At 41.2% G+C, this 15,000-nt stretch overlaps 1 protein-coding gene across 1 annotated transcript in view; it reads right to left on the bottom strand.

Moving 5' to 3' along the window:
• The window catches only part of LOC133546131 (phospholipid-transporting ATPase ABCA1-like), a 106,671-nt gene that overhangs the window by 30,136 nt on the left and 61,535 nt on the right, over window positions 1-15,000 (bottom strand). The window contains exons 21-34 of the mRNA XM_061891981.1: window positions 14,825-15,000; window positions 14,541-14,761; window positions 14,397-14,469; window positions 14,082-14,320; window positions 12,125-12,176; window positions 11,921-12,043; window positions 11,712-11,860; window positions 6,537-6,661; window positions 3,831-3,929; window positions 3,573-3,762; window positions 3,424-3,518; window positions 3,317-3,349; window positions 3,141-3,246; window positions 1-63 (exon numbers count right to left, since the gene is read on the bottom strand). The exon at window positions 1-63 is cut by the window's left edge and continues 12 nt beyond it; the exon at window positions 14,825-15,000 is cut by the window's right edge and continues 102 nt beyond it. Of these exons, the coding sequence (XP_061747965.1) occupies window positions 1-63; window positions 3,141-3,246; window positions 3,317-3,349; window positions 3,424-3,518; window positions 3,573-3,762; window positions 3,831-3,929; window positions 6,537-6,661; window positions 11,712-11,860; window positions 11,921-12,043; window positions 12,125-12,176; window positions 14,082-14,320; window positions 14,397-14,469; window positions 14,541-14,761; window positions 14,825-15,000 (1,744 nt within the window). The remainder of the gene's footprint in view (window positions 64-3,140; window positions 3,247-3,316; window positions 3,350-3,423; window positions 3,519-3,572; window positions 3,763-3,830; window positions 3,930-6,536; window positions 6,662-11,711; window positions 11,861-11,920; window positions 12,044-12,124; window positions 12,177-14,081; window positions 14,321-14,396; window positions 14,470-14,540; window positions 14,762-14,824) is intronic.

The following is a 15,000-nucleotide window of genomic DNA, read 5'->3' as shown; positions in this document are numbered from 1 at the left end:
TTTGGTATCCAAACCATTGATGAAAGCTGACAAGTTGTCCAGAAATCGATCTGCAGCGCCTCTCTGGTTTTTTGTAAGATAATAGTCATCAATATCAATAATAGTGCGTCATTACATACACAAATGTTTCAAAAGGTCAATAATATTGCATCATCACATACACACATGATCAAAGATAAATAATATTGCATCATCACACAAACAAATGCTCCAAAAAGATCAATAATATTGTATCATCACACACAGAAATGATCAAAGATCAATAATATTGCATCACCACATACACAGATGATCAAAGATCAATATTACATCATCAAATACACAAATGATCAAAGATCAATAATATTACATCATCACATACATACATGATCAAAAATCAATAACATTGAATGATCACATACACAAATGTTTCAAAAGATCAATAATATTGCATCATCAGTATCAAAGTTTGCATCATCACATACACAAATGATTAAAGATCAGTAAAATTGCATCATCACATACACAAATGATTAAAGATCAGTAATATTGCATCATCACATACACAAATGATTAAAGATCAGTAATATTGCATCATGACATACACAAATGATTAAAGATCAGTAAAATTGCATCATCACATACACAAATGATTAAAGATCAGTAATATTGCATCATCACATACACAAATGATTAAAGATCAGTAATATTGCATCATCACATACACAAATGATTAAAGATCAGTAAAATTGCATCATCACATACACAAATGATTAAAGATCAGTAATATTGCATCATCACATACACAAATGATCAAAGATCAATAATATTGCATCATCACACACACAAATGCTTCAAAAGATCAATAACATTGCATCATCACATACACAAATGATTAAAGATCAGTAATATTGCATCATCACATACACAAATGATCAAAGATCAATAATATTGCATCATCACACACACAAATGATCAAAGATCAATAATATTGCATCATCACACACACAAATGCTTCAAAAGATCAATAACATTGCATCATCACAAACACAAATGATAAATAATTGGGGCGGTATGGCTCGGTTAGTAAAGGGGCGTGCCAGCAACTTGAGGGTTCCAAGTTTGATCCCCACTTCTGCAATCCTAGTCACTGCCGTTGTGTCCTTGGGCAAGACACTTTACCCACCTGCTGCCAGCGCCACCCACACTGCTTTAAATGGAACTTAGATATTGGCTTTCACAAGGTAAAAGCGCTTTGAGTCACTTGAGAAATTCACTTCACTTCACAATATTGTATCATCACAAACACAAATGATCCAATATCAAAAATATTGTATCATCACACACAGAAATGATCAAAGATCAATAATATTGCATCATCACATACACAGATGATCAAAGATCAATATTACATCATCAAATACACAAATGATCAAAGATCAATAATATTGTATCATCACAAACACAAATGATCCAATATCAAAAATATTGTATCATCACACACAGAAATGATCAAAGATCAATAATATTGCATCATCACATACACAGATGATCAAAGATCAATATTACATCATCAAATACACAAATGATCAAAGATCAATAATATTGCATCATCACATACACAGATGATCAAAGATCAATATTACATCATCAAATACACAAATGATCAAAGATCAATAATATTGCATCATCACAAACACAAATGGGCAAAGATCAATAATATTGCATGATCACATACAGCTGATCAAAGATCAATAATATTGTATCATCACACACACACAAAAGATCAAATATCAATAATATTGCATCATCACATACGCAGATATTTCAAAATATCAATAATATTGCATCATCACACACAGAAATGATCAACGGTCAATAATATTGCATCATCATCAAACACAAATGATGAAAGATAAATAATATTGCATCATCACAGACACACCGATGATGAAAGATGAATAATATTGCATCATCACACACACACAGATGATGAAAGATGAATAATATTGCATCATCATCAAACACAAAAAGATAATGAAAGATGAATAATATTGCATCATCATCAAACACAAAAAGATAATGAAAGATGAATAATATTGCATCATCATCAAACACAAATGATGAAAGATGAATAATATTGCATCATCACACACACACAGATGATGAAAGATGAATAATATTGCATCATCATCAAACACAAAAAGATAATGAAAGATGAATAATATTGCATCATCATCAAACACAAATGATGAAAGATTAATAATATTGCATCATCACAGACACACCGATGATGAAAGATGAATAATATTGCATCATCACACACACACAGATGATGAAAGATGAATAATATTGCATCATCATCAAACACAAAAAGATAATGAAAGATGAATAATATTGCATCATCATCAAACACACACAGATAATGAAAGATGAATAATATTGCATCATCATCAAACACAAATGATGAAAGATGAATAATATTGCATCATCACACACACACAGATGATGAAAGATGAATAATATTGCATCATCATCAAACACAAAAAGATAATGAAAGATGAATAATATTGCATCATCATCAAACACAAATGATGAAAGATTAATAATATTGCATCATCACAGACACACAGATGATGAAAGGTGAATAATATTGCATCATCATCATCACACACAGATGATGAAAGATAAATAATATTGCATCATCATCACACACAAATGATGAAAGATGAATAATATTGCATCATCACACACACACACACACACACAGAGGATGAAAGATGAATAATATTGCATCATCATCACACACACACACAGATGATGAAAGATGAATAATATTGCATCATCATCACACAAGCACACAAATGTTGAAAGATGAATAATATTGCATCATCATCACACACACACACAAATGTTGAAAGATGAATAATATTGCATCATCATCACACACACACACAGATGTTGAAAGATGAATAATACTGCATCATCATCACACACACACACAGATGATGAAAGATGAATAATATTGCATCATCATCACACACACACACAGATGTTGAAAGATGAATAATATTGCATCATCATCACACACACACACACACACAGATGATGAAAGATCAATAATATTGCATCATCTATACAGAGAAGTGAAGAAAACACACCTTTGGGATTTCAAATATTTTGCGTATGCGTTGGATGGCGTCGTCGACGTCATCGGCAGGTGGGAGGACCTGAGTGCTCCTGGCGCCCAATGAGAAGCCTCCGTACCTGTCAATCATCAGTCATGTGATTAATAACTCCTGACTCTTCTAGAAGGTCATCAGTGACTACAACTTACCTGAACTCGTTGACCCACACTTTGTTCTTCAAACTGACAACACAAACACAAGGTTTACATGTACTCTGTGTCTACGTGTGTGTGTGTGTGTGTGTGTGTGTTGTCACCTCTTCCCAATGATGTGTGCGTATGTTTTGACCAGGTAGTCTGAGATGTTCCTTCCTGTCAGGTTTTGAAGAGCATCTGTTGAACTTAACTTCATCTAAACAGAAAGACATGTTAGTTTCACACACACATGAGACAAGATGGGTGTTACCTCAGGGGGGGGCACCCCCCCGGCTCCAGGGGGGCACTCAGGCAGCATCTTCTTCTTGTCATCATTGCTGCAGGAGCAGGCAGGAGACGGGTCCTCCATGGTCCAGTTCCTGGAGCGGAACATCTCCGCCACACCTTCAGGGACTTCTGGAATGTTCCAGTCTTCATCCCCCATGGTGCAGGGAGCCTCCCTGAGGACCAGAGCAGACCACCCAGTGAGAAGGCCCCCCCAACACAAGTAGAGGTGTAGATGTCTCACGGGATGGGATGTCCCAGCATGCAACGAGTCCCAAATCCTGGCGGCTCCAAAAGTGCGTTGAGTAACTTCTGCATGTTGGCGTCTTCTGGGGCGTCATCACTGACAGACAGACACACACACACACATTAAACACAACTTACACCATGGACCTACTCAGTGGCCTAGTGGTTAGAGTGTCCGCCCTGAGATGGGTAGGTTGTGAGTTCAAACCCCGGCCGAGTCATAGCAAAGACTATAAAAATGGGAGCCATGACCTCCCTGCTTGGCACTCAGCATCAAGGCTTGGAATTGGGGATTAAATCACCAAAAATGATTCTCGGGCGCGGCACCGCTGCTGCTCACTGCTCCCCTCACCTCCCAGGGGGGTGATCAAAGGGATGGATCAAATGCAGAGGACACATTTCACCAAACTTAGTGAGTGTGTGACAATTATTGCTACTTTAACTTTAACTAGGGTTGTCTTCTCGGGCGACATCACTGACACACACACACACACACACACACACACACACACACACACACACACACACACACACACGTACGTTCTGGCCAAATATAAAAACAGTACCTCTGTTTTCTTTTTTTAGGGAAAAATCTGGCAGCTTGGTTGGCAGAATGTTTGTGTTGAATGTACATTGTTTTTTACAACATGATGTTGTTAATGGAAAAACTCTACACCTTCTTCTTTTAGTCTGCCAACTTAGCTGCCACTAAAAACCAATGAAACGTCTTTCCATTTACAGTAATACACCATTAAAGACAAGATTTTACACTCCAAATATGGAAGCTCAGTCAACACAATTTTAAGGCAAAAAAAGTATATATCATGTACATATAACATGTTATTATGAATGTTACTAGATACTACATATATACTTACATCATGTATATATTACATGTTATTATGAATGTTACTACATGACATATATACTTACATCATGTATATATTACATGTTATTATGAATGTTACTAGATACTACATATATACTTACATCATGTATATATTACATGTTATTATGAATGTTACTACATGACATATATACTTACATCATGTATATATTACATGTTATTATGAATGTTACTACATGACATATATACTTACATCATGTATATACTACATGCTATTATGAATATTACTACATGACATATATACTTACATCATGTATATATTACATGTTATTATGAATGTTACTACATGACATATATACTTACATCATGTATATATTACATGTTATTATGAATGTTACTACATGACATATATACTTACATCATGTATATACTACATGTTATTATGAATGTTACTACATGACATATATACTTACATCATGTATATACTACATGTTATTATGAATGTTACTACATGACATATCATGTATATGTTACATGTTAGTATGAATGTTACTACATGACATATCATGTATATGTTACATGTTAGTATGAATGTTATGTATATACTAGGGTTGTCCTGATCCGATATTTGGATCGGATCAGCCACCGATATTTGCCAAAAAATGCGTATCGGCAAGGCATGGGAAAATGCCGCTCCACATCCAGTTTTTAAAAAACTCCGGTTTGTGTTTTCCAACACACCAATTTAAATAATACATTCCACTCATCTGCTGCTCCCTAAATTCCGTTCTGCATTTTCCAGCACACCTTCAAAACATCCAAAAGTCTGTGTTCTAACTGTTCAGATGGCCGTGTGAATTAAGTTACGGCAAAAATGTCAGCTGTGTGGGATTATTTTTTCCTACAAAATGAAAAAGATGAAGAGGTGGAGTGCAAAACATGCCACAATAAAGTCAAGCGTGGTGGTAAAGTTGTAAGACATTTTAATGACTCTTGTGAGTGAGAGGCTTTTTAGCACTCATAGATGAAGACAGGAGCAGGCTGACACCTGAGCATCTTCAAGTGCTCGTCTTTGTTAGAAAGAATCTCCCCATTATGCTTGGACTTCAATTCTTTGCCCCCCCCCCCCCTGACAGGTGCAAACACTTTAAGGGAGTGTGTAGATATTTTTTTTTTTTTTTTAAAGTTTACACTTGTTCAAGCGCAAGTATTGATGCTGAGTTATAGATATTTTATCCCACTCAGGTTGTTTGTGTGTTTTGCTTTTTTAAATAATGTTTACAGCATTATTTGCACTTTATACTGTTCACTTTTTTACTGTTTAATGATGCCATTTATGTTTGTCATGTATAATTTTCGATATTTTGTGTTTATCCTTGAATACCAACTATTATGTATTATTCAAACTCACCTAATTCAGCTGGCTAGTTGTTATCAAGAGTACTTAAATCCTTTCCAGCATGAATCTGACAACTAAGTAGGCTAAATAACTTTAAAACATCCTCGGATAGGCCAGTATCGGCCAGTATCGGTATCGGATCGGAAGTGCAAAAACAATATCGATAAGTGCAAAAACCTGGATCGGGACATCCCTAGTATATACAGTATACTTACAACATGTATATAAAACCTTAATAGAGTGCTTTATAGGTGCATTGCCTCCATTGTTAGCTGACTTTAGCTAGGGTTTATTTACAATTTAGAATGCATGAAAAAATTAAAACTTGTGTTTTTGTCTTATAGAAGACTTGTAAATGATGGGCAATAAGTTTTTCTTTACCCCTTTGAAATTGTTGTGAAATAAAAGGCCGTAAAAGAGTTCTTATATGGAGACATAAGAAACATGAAAAGCAGTACCTGATGAAGGTGACTTGATCTTCATACATCCATGGCTGCAACTCCAAACTTGGATATTTCCCAAAAGGAGGAACAATGAGACTGAAGACCAGGGCGATGCAGACGAAGACAGCAGGAAGGACGATCTGTGAGACGTGATGATGTCACCACAGTTACTACGATCTGTGAGACGTGATGAAGTCACCACAGTTACTACGATCTGTGAGACGTGATGATGTCACCACAGTTACTACGATCTGTGAGACGTGATGATGTCACCACAGTTACTACGATCTGTGAGACGTGATGAAGTCACCACAGTTACTACGATCTGTGAGACGTGATGATGTCACCACAGTTACTACGATCTGTGAGACGTGATGATGTCACCACAGTTACTACGATCTGTGAGACGTGATGATGTCACCACAGTTACTACGATCTGTGAGATGTGATGATGTCACCACAGTTACTACGATCTGTGAGACGTGATGATGTCACCACAGTTACTACGATCTGCGAGACGTGATGATGTCACCACAGTTACTACGATCTGTGAGACGTGATGATGTCACCACAGTTACTACGATCTGCGAGACGTGATGATGTCACCACAGTTACTACGATCTGCGAGACGTGATGATGTCACCACAGTTACTACGATCTGTGAGACGTGATGATGTCACCACAGTTACTACGATCTGCGAGACGTGATGATGTCACCACAGTTACTACGCTCTGTGAGACGTGATGATGTCACCACAGTTACTACGATCTGCGAGACGTGATGATGTCACCACAGTTACTACGATCTGCGAGACGTGATGATGTCACCACAGTTACTACGATCTGTGAGATGTGATGATGTCACCACAGTTACTACGATCTGCGAGACGTGATGATGTCACCACAGTTACTACGATCTGTGAGACATGATGATGTCACCACAGTTACTACGATCTGCGAGACGTGATGATGTCACCACAGTTACTACGATCTGCGAGACGTGATGATGTCACCACAGTTACTACGATCTGCGAGACGTGATGATGTCACCACAGTTACTACGATCTGTGAGACGTGATGATGTCACCACAGTTACTACGATCTGCGAGACGTGATGATGTCACCACAGTTACTACGATCTGCGAGACGTGATGATGTCACCACAGTTACTACGATCTGCGAGACGTGATGATGTCACCACAGCTACTACGACCTGTGAGACGTGATGATGTCACCACAGTTACTACGATCTGCGAGACGTGATGATGTCACCACAGTTACTACGACCTGTGAGACGTGATGATGTCACCACAGTTACTACGACCTGCGAGACGTGATGATGTCATCACCTGGCATGTCACCACAGTTACTAGACTCTGTGAGACGTGATGATGTCATCACCTGGCATGTCACCACAGTTACTAGACTCTGTGAGACGTGATGATGTCATCACCTGGCATGTCACCACAGTTACTACGATCTGCGAGACGTGATGATGTCACCACAGTTACTACGATCTGCGAGACGTGATGATGTCACCACAGTTACTACGATCTGTGAGACGTGATGATGTCACCACAGTTACTACGATCTGCGAGACGTGATGATGTCACCACAGTTACTACGATCTGCGAGACGTGATGATGTCACCACAGTTACTACGATCTGCGAGACGTGATGATGTCACCACAGTTACTACGATCTGCGAGACGTGATGATGTCACCACAGCTACTACGACCTGTGAGACGTGATGATGTCACCACAGTTACTACGATCTGCGAGACGTGATGATGTCACCACAGTTACTACGACCTGTGAGACGTGATGATGTCACCACAGTTACTACGACCTGCGAGACGTGATGATGTCATCACCTGGCATGTCACCACAGTTACTAGACTCTGTGAGACGTGATGATGTCATCACCTGGCATGTCACCACAGTTACTAGACTCTGTGAGACGTGATGATGTCATCACCTGGCATGTCACCACAGTTACTAGACTCTGTGAGACGTGATGATGTCATCACCTGGCATGTCACCACAGTTACTAGACTCTGTGAGACGTGATGATGTCATCACCTGGCATGTCACCACAGTTACTAGACTCTGCGAGACGTGATGATGTCATCACCTGGCATGTCACCACAGTTACGAGACTCTGTGAGACGTGATGATGTCATCACCTGGCATGTCACCACAGTTACGAGACTCTGTGAGACGTGATGATGTCATCACCTGGCATGTCACCACAGTTACTAGACTCTGTGAGACGTGATGATGTCATCACCTGGCATGTCACCACAGTTACTAGACTCTGTGAGACGTGATGATGTCATCACCTGGCATGTCACCACAGTTACTACGACCTGTGAGACGTGATGATGTCATCACCTGGCATGTCACCACAGTTACTACGCTTTATGAGACGTGATGATGTCATCACCAGGCATGTCACCACAGTTACTAGACTCTGTGAGACGTGATGATGTCATCACCTGGCATGTCACCACAGTTACTACGACCTGCGAGACGTGATGATGTCATCACCTGGCATGTCACCACAGTTACGAGACTCTGTGAGACGTGATGATGTCATCACCTGGCATGTCACCACAGTTACTAGACTCTGTGAGACGTGATGATGTCATCACCTGGCATGTCACCACAGTTACTAGACTCTGTGAGACGTGATGATGTCATCACCTGGCATGTCACCACAGTTACTAGACTCTGTGAGACGTGATGATGTCATCACCTGGCATGTCACCACAGTTACTAGACTCTGTGAGACGTGATGATGTCATCACCTGGCATGTCACCACAGTTACTAGACTCTGTGAGACGTGATGATGTCATTACCTGGCATGTCACCACAGTTACGAGACTCTGTGAGACGTGATGATGTCATCACCTGGCATGTCACCACAGTTACTAGACTCTGTGAGACGTGATGATGTCATCACCTGGCATGTCACCACAGTTACTAGACTCTGTGAGACGTGATGATGTCATCACCTGGCATGTCACCACAGTTACTAGACTCTGTGAGACGTGATGATGTCATCACCTGGCATGTCACCACAGTTACTAGATTCTGTGAGACGTGATGATGTCATCACCTGGCATGTCACCACAGTTACGAGACTCTGTGAGACGTGATGATGTCATCACCTGGCATGTCACCACAGTTACTAGACTCTGTGAGACGTGATGATGTCATCACCTGGCATGTCACCACAGTTACTAGACTCTGTGAGACGTGATGATGTCATCACCTGGCATGTCACCACAGTTACTAGACTCTGTGAGACGTGATGATGTAATCACCTGGCATGTCACCACAGTTACTACGCTTTATGAGACGTGATGATGTCATCACCTGGCATGTCACCACAGTTACGAGACTCTGTGAGACGTGATGATGTCATCACCTGGCATGTCACCACAGTTACTACGCTTTATGAAACGTGATGATGTCATCACCTGGCATGTCACCACAGTTACTACGCTTTATGAGACGTGATGATGTCATCACCTGGCATGTCACCACAGTTACGAGACTCTGTGAGACGTGATGATGTCATCACCTGGCATGTCACCACAGTTACTAGACTCTGTGAGACGTGATGATGTCATCACCTGGCATGTCACCACAGTTACTAGACTCTGTGAGACGTGATGATGTCATCACCTGGCATGTCACCACAGTTACTAGACTCTGTGAGACGTGATGATGTCATCACCTGGCATGTCACCACAGTTACTAGACTCTGTGAGACGTGATGATGTCATCACCTGACATGTCACCACAGTTACTAGACTCTGTGAGACGTGATGATGTCATCACCTGGCATGTCACCACAGTTACTAGATTCTGTGAGACGTGATGATGTCATCACCTGGCATGTCACCACAGTTACGAGACTCTGTGAGACGTGATGATGTCATCACCTGGCATGTCACCACAGTTACTAGACTCTGTGAGACGTGATGATGTCATCACCTGGCATGTCACCACAGTTACTAGACTCTGTGAGACGTGATGATGTCATCACCTGGCATGTCACCACAGTTACTAGACTCTGTGAGACGTGATAATGTCATCACCTGGCATGTCACCACAGTTACTAGATTCTGTGAGACGTGATGATGTCATCACCTGGCATGTCACCACAGTTACGAGACTCTGTGAGACGTGATGATGTCATCACCTGGCATGTCACCACAGTTACTAGACTCTGTGAGACGTGATGATGTCATCACCTGGCATGTCACCACAGTTACTAGACTCTGTGAGACGTGATGATGTCATCACCTGGCATGTCACCACAGTTACGAGACTCTGTGAGACGTGATGATGTCATCACCTGGCATGTCACCACAGTTACTAGACTCTGTGAGACGTGATGATGTCATCACCTGGCATGTCACCACAGTTACTAGACTCTGTGAGACGTGATGATGTCATCACCTGGCATGTCACCACAGTTACTAGACTCTGTGAGACGTGATGATGTCATCACCTGGCATGTCACCACAGTTACTAGACTCTGTGAGACGTGATGATGTCATCACCTGGCATGTCACCACAGTTACTAGACTCTGTGAGACGTGATGATGTCATCACCTGGCATGTCACCACAGTTACTAGACTCTGTGAGACGTGATGATGTCATCACCTGGCATGTCACCACAGTTACTAGACTCTGTGAGACGTGATGATGTCATCACCTGGCATGTCACCACAGTTACTAGACTCTGTGAGACGTGATGATGTCATCACCTGGCATGTCACCACAGTTACTAGACTCTGTGAGACGTGATGATGTCATCACCTGGCATGTCACCACAGTTACTAGACTCTGCGAGACGTGATGATGTCATCACCTGGCATGTCACCACAGTTACTAGATTCTGTGAGACGTGATGATGTCATCACCTGGCATGTCACCACAGTTACGAGACTCTGTGAGACGTGATGATGTCATCACCTGGCATGTCACCACAGTTACTAGACTCTGTGAGACGTGATGATGTCATCACCTGGCATGTCACCACAGTTACTAGACTCTGTGAGACGTGATGATGTCATCACCTGGCATGTCACCACAGTTACTAGACTCTGTGAGACGTGATGATGTCATCACCTGGCATGTCACCACAGCCACTAGAAAATAAGAGCTGACCTGAGCAAAGAAACCTTTCCTGGAGCGGCGGGCGTAGAGGAATCTTTTCCACATGAGAGCCACAAATTGTTGTTTCTTCAGATTCCAGCCGTCCACTTTCTGTGATCCTTTGCCGTCAGAACACTTCAACCAGTCCGTGTCCCGACTCTCTGAGAGACACACAGGTTATTCCCTGACATGATGGGGGACTTGTAAACACACTGGTGTACCAGGATCGCCCTCGGAGTCCTCGTCGTGGTCCTCGTCTGTCAAAGGTCTCAGGCAGCTCTGAGGGTCGCCTCCTCCGAAGGCGTGAGTCCGCCGCCGCCGCCGCCGTACAGGGAGTGTGCCGTCTACACACACACACACACACACCCAATAGTCAGTTGACACACGGTTGTAGAGTTCCCACACGTCAGCACTTTGCAAGTTACCTGAAGGCACCTCCATGTCCACGCCGTTATCTTCTGCCACCTTCAGGAATATCTGTCACAATAAAGGCCACTCACTCACATGACACAACTGTCTTCACCTCAACCATCACTTAGAAGGACATCACTCTTTTCACATCAACCCTAACCTGTGTGGGCAACTTTGTGCCATCACACTTTTTATGCTAATAACACCTTATTATTAACTATCATACTTATGTTAATAACACCTTATTATTAACCATCACACTTTTTATGCTAATAACACCTTATTATTAACCATCACACTTTTTATGTTAATAACACCTTATTATTAACCATCACACTTTTTATGTTAATAACACCTTATTATTAACCATCACACTTTTTATGCTAATAACACCTTATTATTAACCATCACACTTTTTATGTTAATAACACCTTATTATTAACCATCACACGTTTTATGTTAATAACACCTTATTATTAACTATCATACTTATGTTAATAACACCTTATTATTAACCATCACACTTTTTATGCTAATAACACCTTATTATTAACTATCATACTTTTTATGCTAATAACACCTTATTATTAACTATCATACTTATGTTAATAACACCTTATTATTAACTATCATAGTTTTTATGTTAATAACTTATTAACTATCATTGTTTTAAGTTAATAACTTATTAAATATCATAGTAGTTATTAGGGGTGTGGGAAAAAATCGAATACGTTGTGCGATTCAGAATCGATTCTCAATTTGTTTATTTATTTGTATTTTTATTATTATTATTTTAATTATTATTTTTATAATCAATCCAACAAAGCACTACACAGCAATATCATAACAATGCAATCCAATTCCAAAAGCAAAGCTGAACCAGCAACACTCAGAACTGCAATAAACAGAACAATTGAGAGGAGACACAAACACCACACAGAACAAACCAAAAGTAGTGAAACAAAAATGAATATTATCAACAACAGTATCAATATTAGTCATAATTTCAGCATAGCAGTGATTAAAAATCCCTCATTGACATTATCATTAGACATTTATAAAAATAATCAAAAAGAACAATAGTGTCACAGTGGCTTACACTTGCATGGCATCTCATAAGCTGGACAACACACTGTGTCCAATGTTTTCACAAAGATAAAATAAGTCAGATTTTTGCTTCCTTTAATAGTTCAAACAAATTTACATTATTTAAATCTACTACTCTGCTAGCATGTCAGCAGACTGGGGTAGATCCTGCTGAAATCTATGTATTGAATGAATACACAATCATTTTGAATCGGAAAAATATCGTTTTGAATCGAGAATCAAATTAAATAAAAAAAATCGATATATTATCGAATCGTCACCCTAAGGATCGACATTGAATCGAATCGTGGGACACCCAAAGATTTGCAGCCCTAGTAGTTATGTTAATAATAGTTATTATTATTATCATAGTTACTATGTTATTATTAACTACTACAGTTTTTATGGTATTAACATGTCTGACTATTTTTAAGTTGAACTATCATAGTTGTTTGTTATTAATGTGTTATTACTCATAACCAGCAACTTCCCCCCGCCACCACTTTGCCAAAATCTCCCCAAGCTTGTTTGTGCCCATAATAACTATCAGAATCACACCAAAAAACATTTGCAACACAAACAATGGAGACTAGATTGTTGAGATGTTGACAAGGTGGAGTTATGTGTAATAACACATTAATAGCATACCTAGAATAGTTAATACCATAAAAACTCTGAGAGTTAAACAAACGCAAAAGGCAAAGAATAGAGACAAGTTTGGGGAGACGTTGACAAGGTGGAGTTATGAGTAATATCCCGTTAATAGCATAAAGACTCTGATAGTTGGTGGAGACTTTGGACCAGGTGGTGGTGGTGCTGGTGCTGGATGAAAATGTCTTTTTGAAGCACTTTAAAAATGCAAAGAATGTTGCAGCGAGGTCCTACCTCTTCCAGGGTGGTGTCGGACACACCGTAGCTGGAGATGTTCAGCTCCTTCAGCCTGTAGTCCAGTTCTCTGAAGAGCTCCACGAAAGCTCCGTCCTTGGCAGCGGAGTACGGCAGGACGTAGGTCAGCTCGTGTCCCACGTCCTCCACCAGGCGGGCAGCAGGCACGTGGCTCAGGATCAGGCCGGACACCTGGGACGTGCTGACCGCCTCGCAGACGGACGCCGCCAGCCCGGTTTCTGAGGACGGAGCGGGTAGAGAGCGAGATGAAAGTGGTCCAAAGGTAAGCCGTGCAAGCGCTGAGGTGACGCTCACCGGCGGTGGTGGCCTCACTTTCATGCTCACTGCCCAGCCCCGCGTCGCTGCTGCTGACAGAACCGTTCTCCGCCTGCAACACAAGCAGCACAGCCGGGTTTGCTGGGATGTGTTGCTGGAGCGACATTACCGCTATGTGGACACCTTCTTTGTGAGAGACACGGTGCTGGAGGAGTTTCTGCAGGAGCTCAATGAGGGTTCGGGGTCCTTCTTGACCAGGGTCAGGTAGTATCCTGTCCCCAGCTGGTTTTTCAGGTAGAGCGATGATCCCACGCAGCACAGCTTCCCGTGCGAGATGATGGCGATGCGGTCCCCCAGAATGTCCGCCTCATCCATGTGGTGAGTGGACAGGAGGATGGTGCGTCCTAGGGGAACTCGCAGGTTCAAGGAATGACAAGTCGAAGCGAGTCTTGGATCGATCAGCTCACCCTGTCTGTACTTCAGCAGCAGATCCCAGATTCCTCTCCGAGCATAGGGATCAACTCCGGCAGTGGGCTCGTCCAAAATCACCACTTTGGACCCGCCGACAAAGGCCAGCGCCACAGACAACTTCCTCTGCATGCCGCCAGACAGTGTGCTGGTCTTGGACTTGCGTTTGTGTGGT

Source organism: Nerophis ophidion, linkage group LG29, assembly GCF_033978795.1.
Source record: "Nerophis ophidion isolate RoL-2023_Sa linkage group LG29, RoL_Noph_v1.0, whole genome shotgun sequence".
Classification (NCBI taxonomy): Eukaryota; Metazoa; Chordata; class Actinopteri; order Syngnathiformes; family Syngnathidae; genus Nerophis; species Nerophis ophidion.
This window is presented reverse-complemented; position numbering and strand designations above follow the sequence as displayed.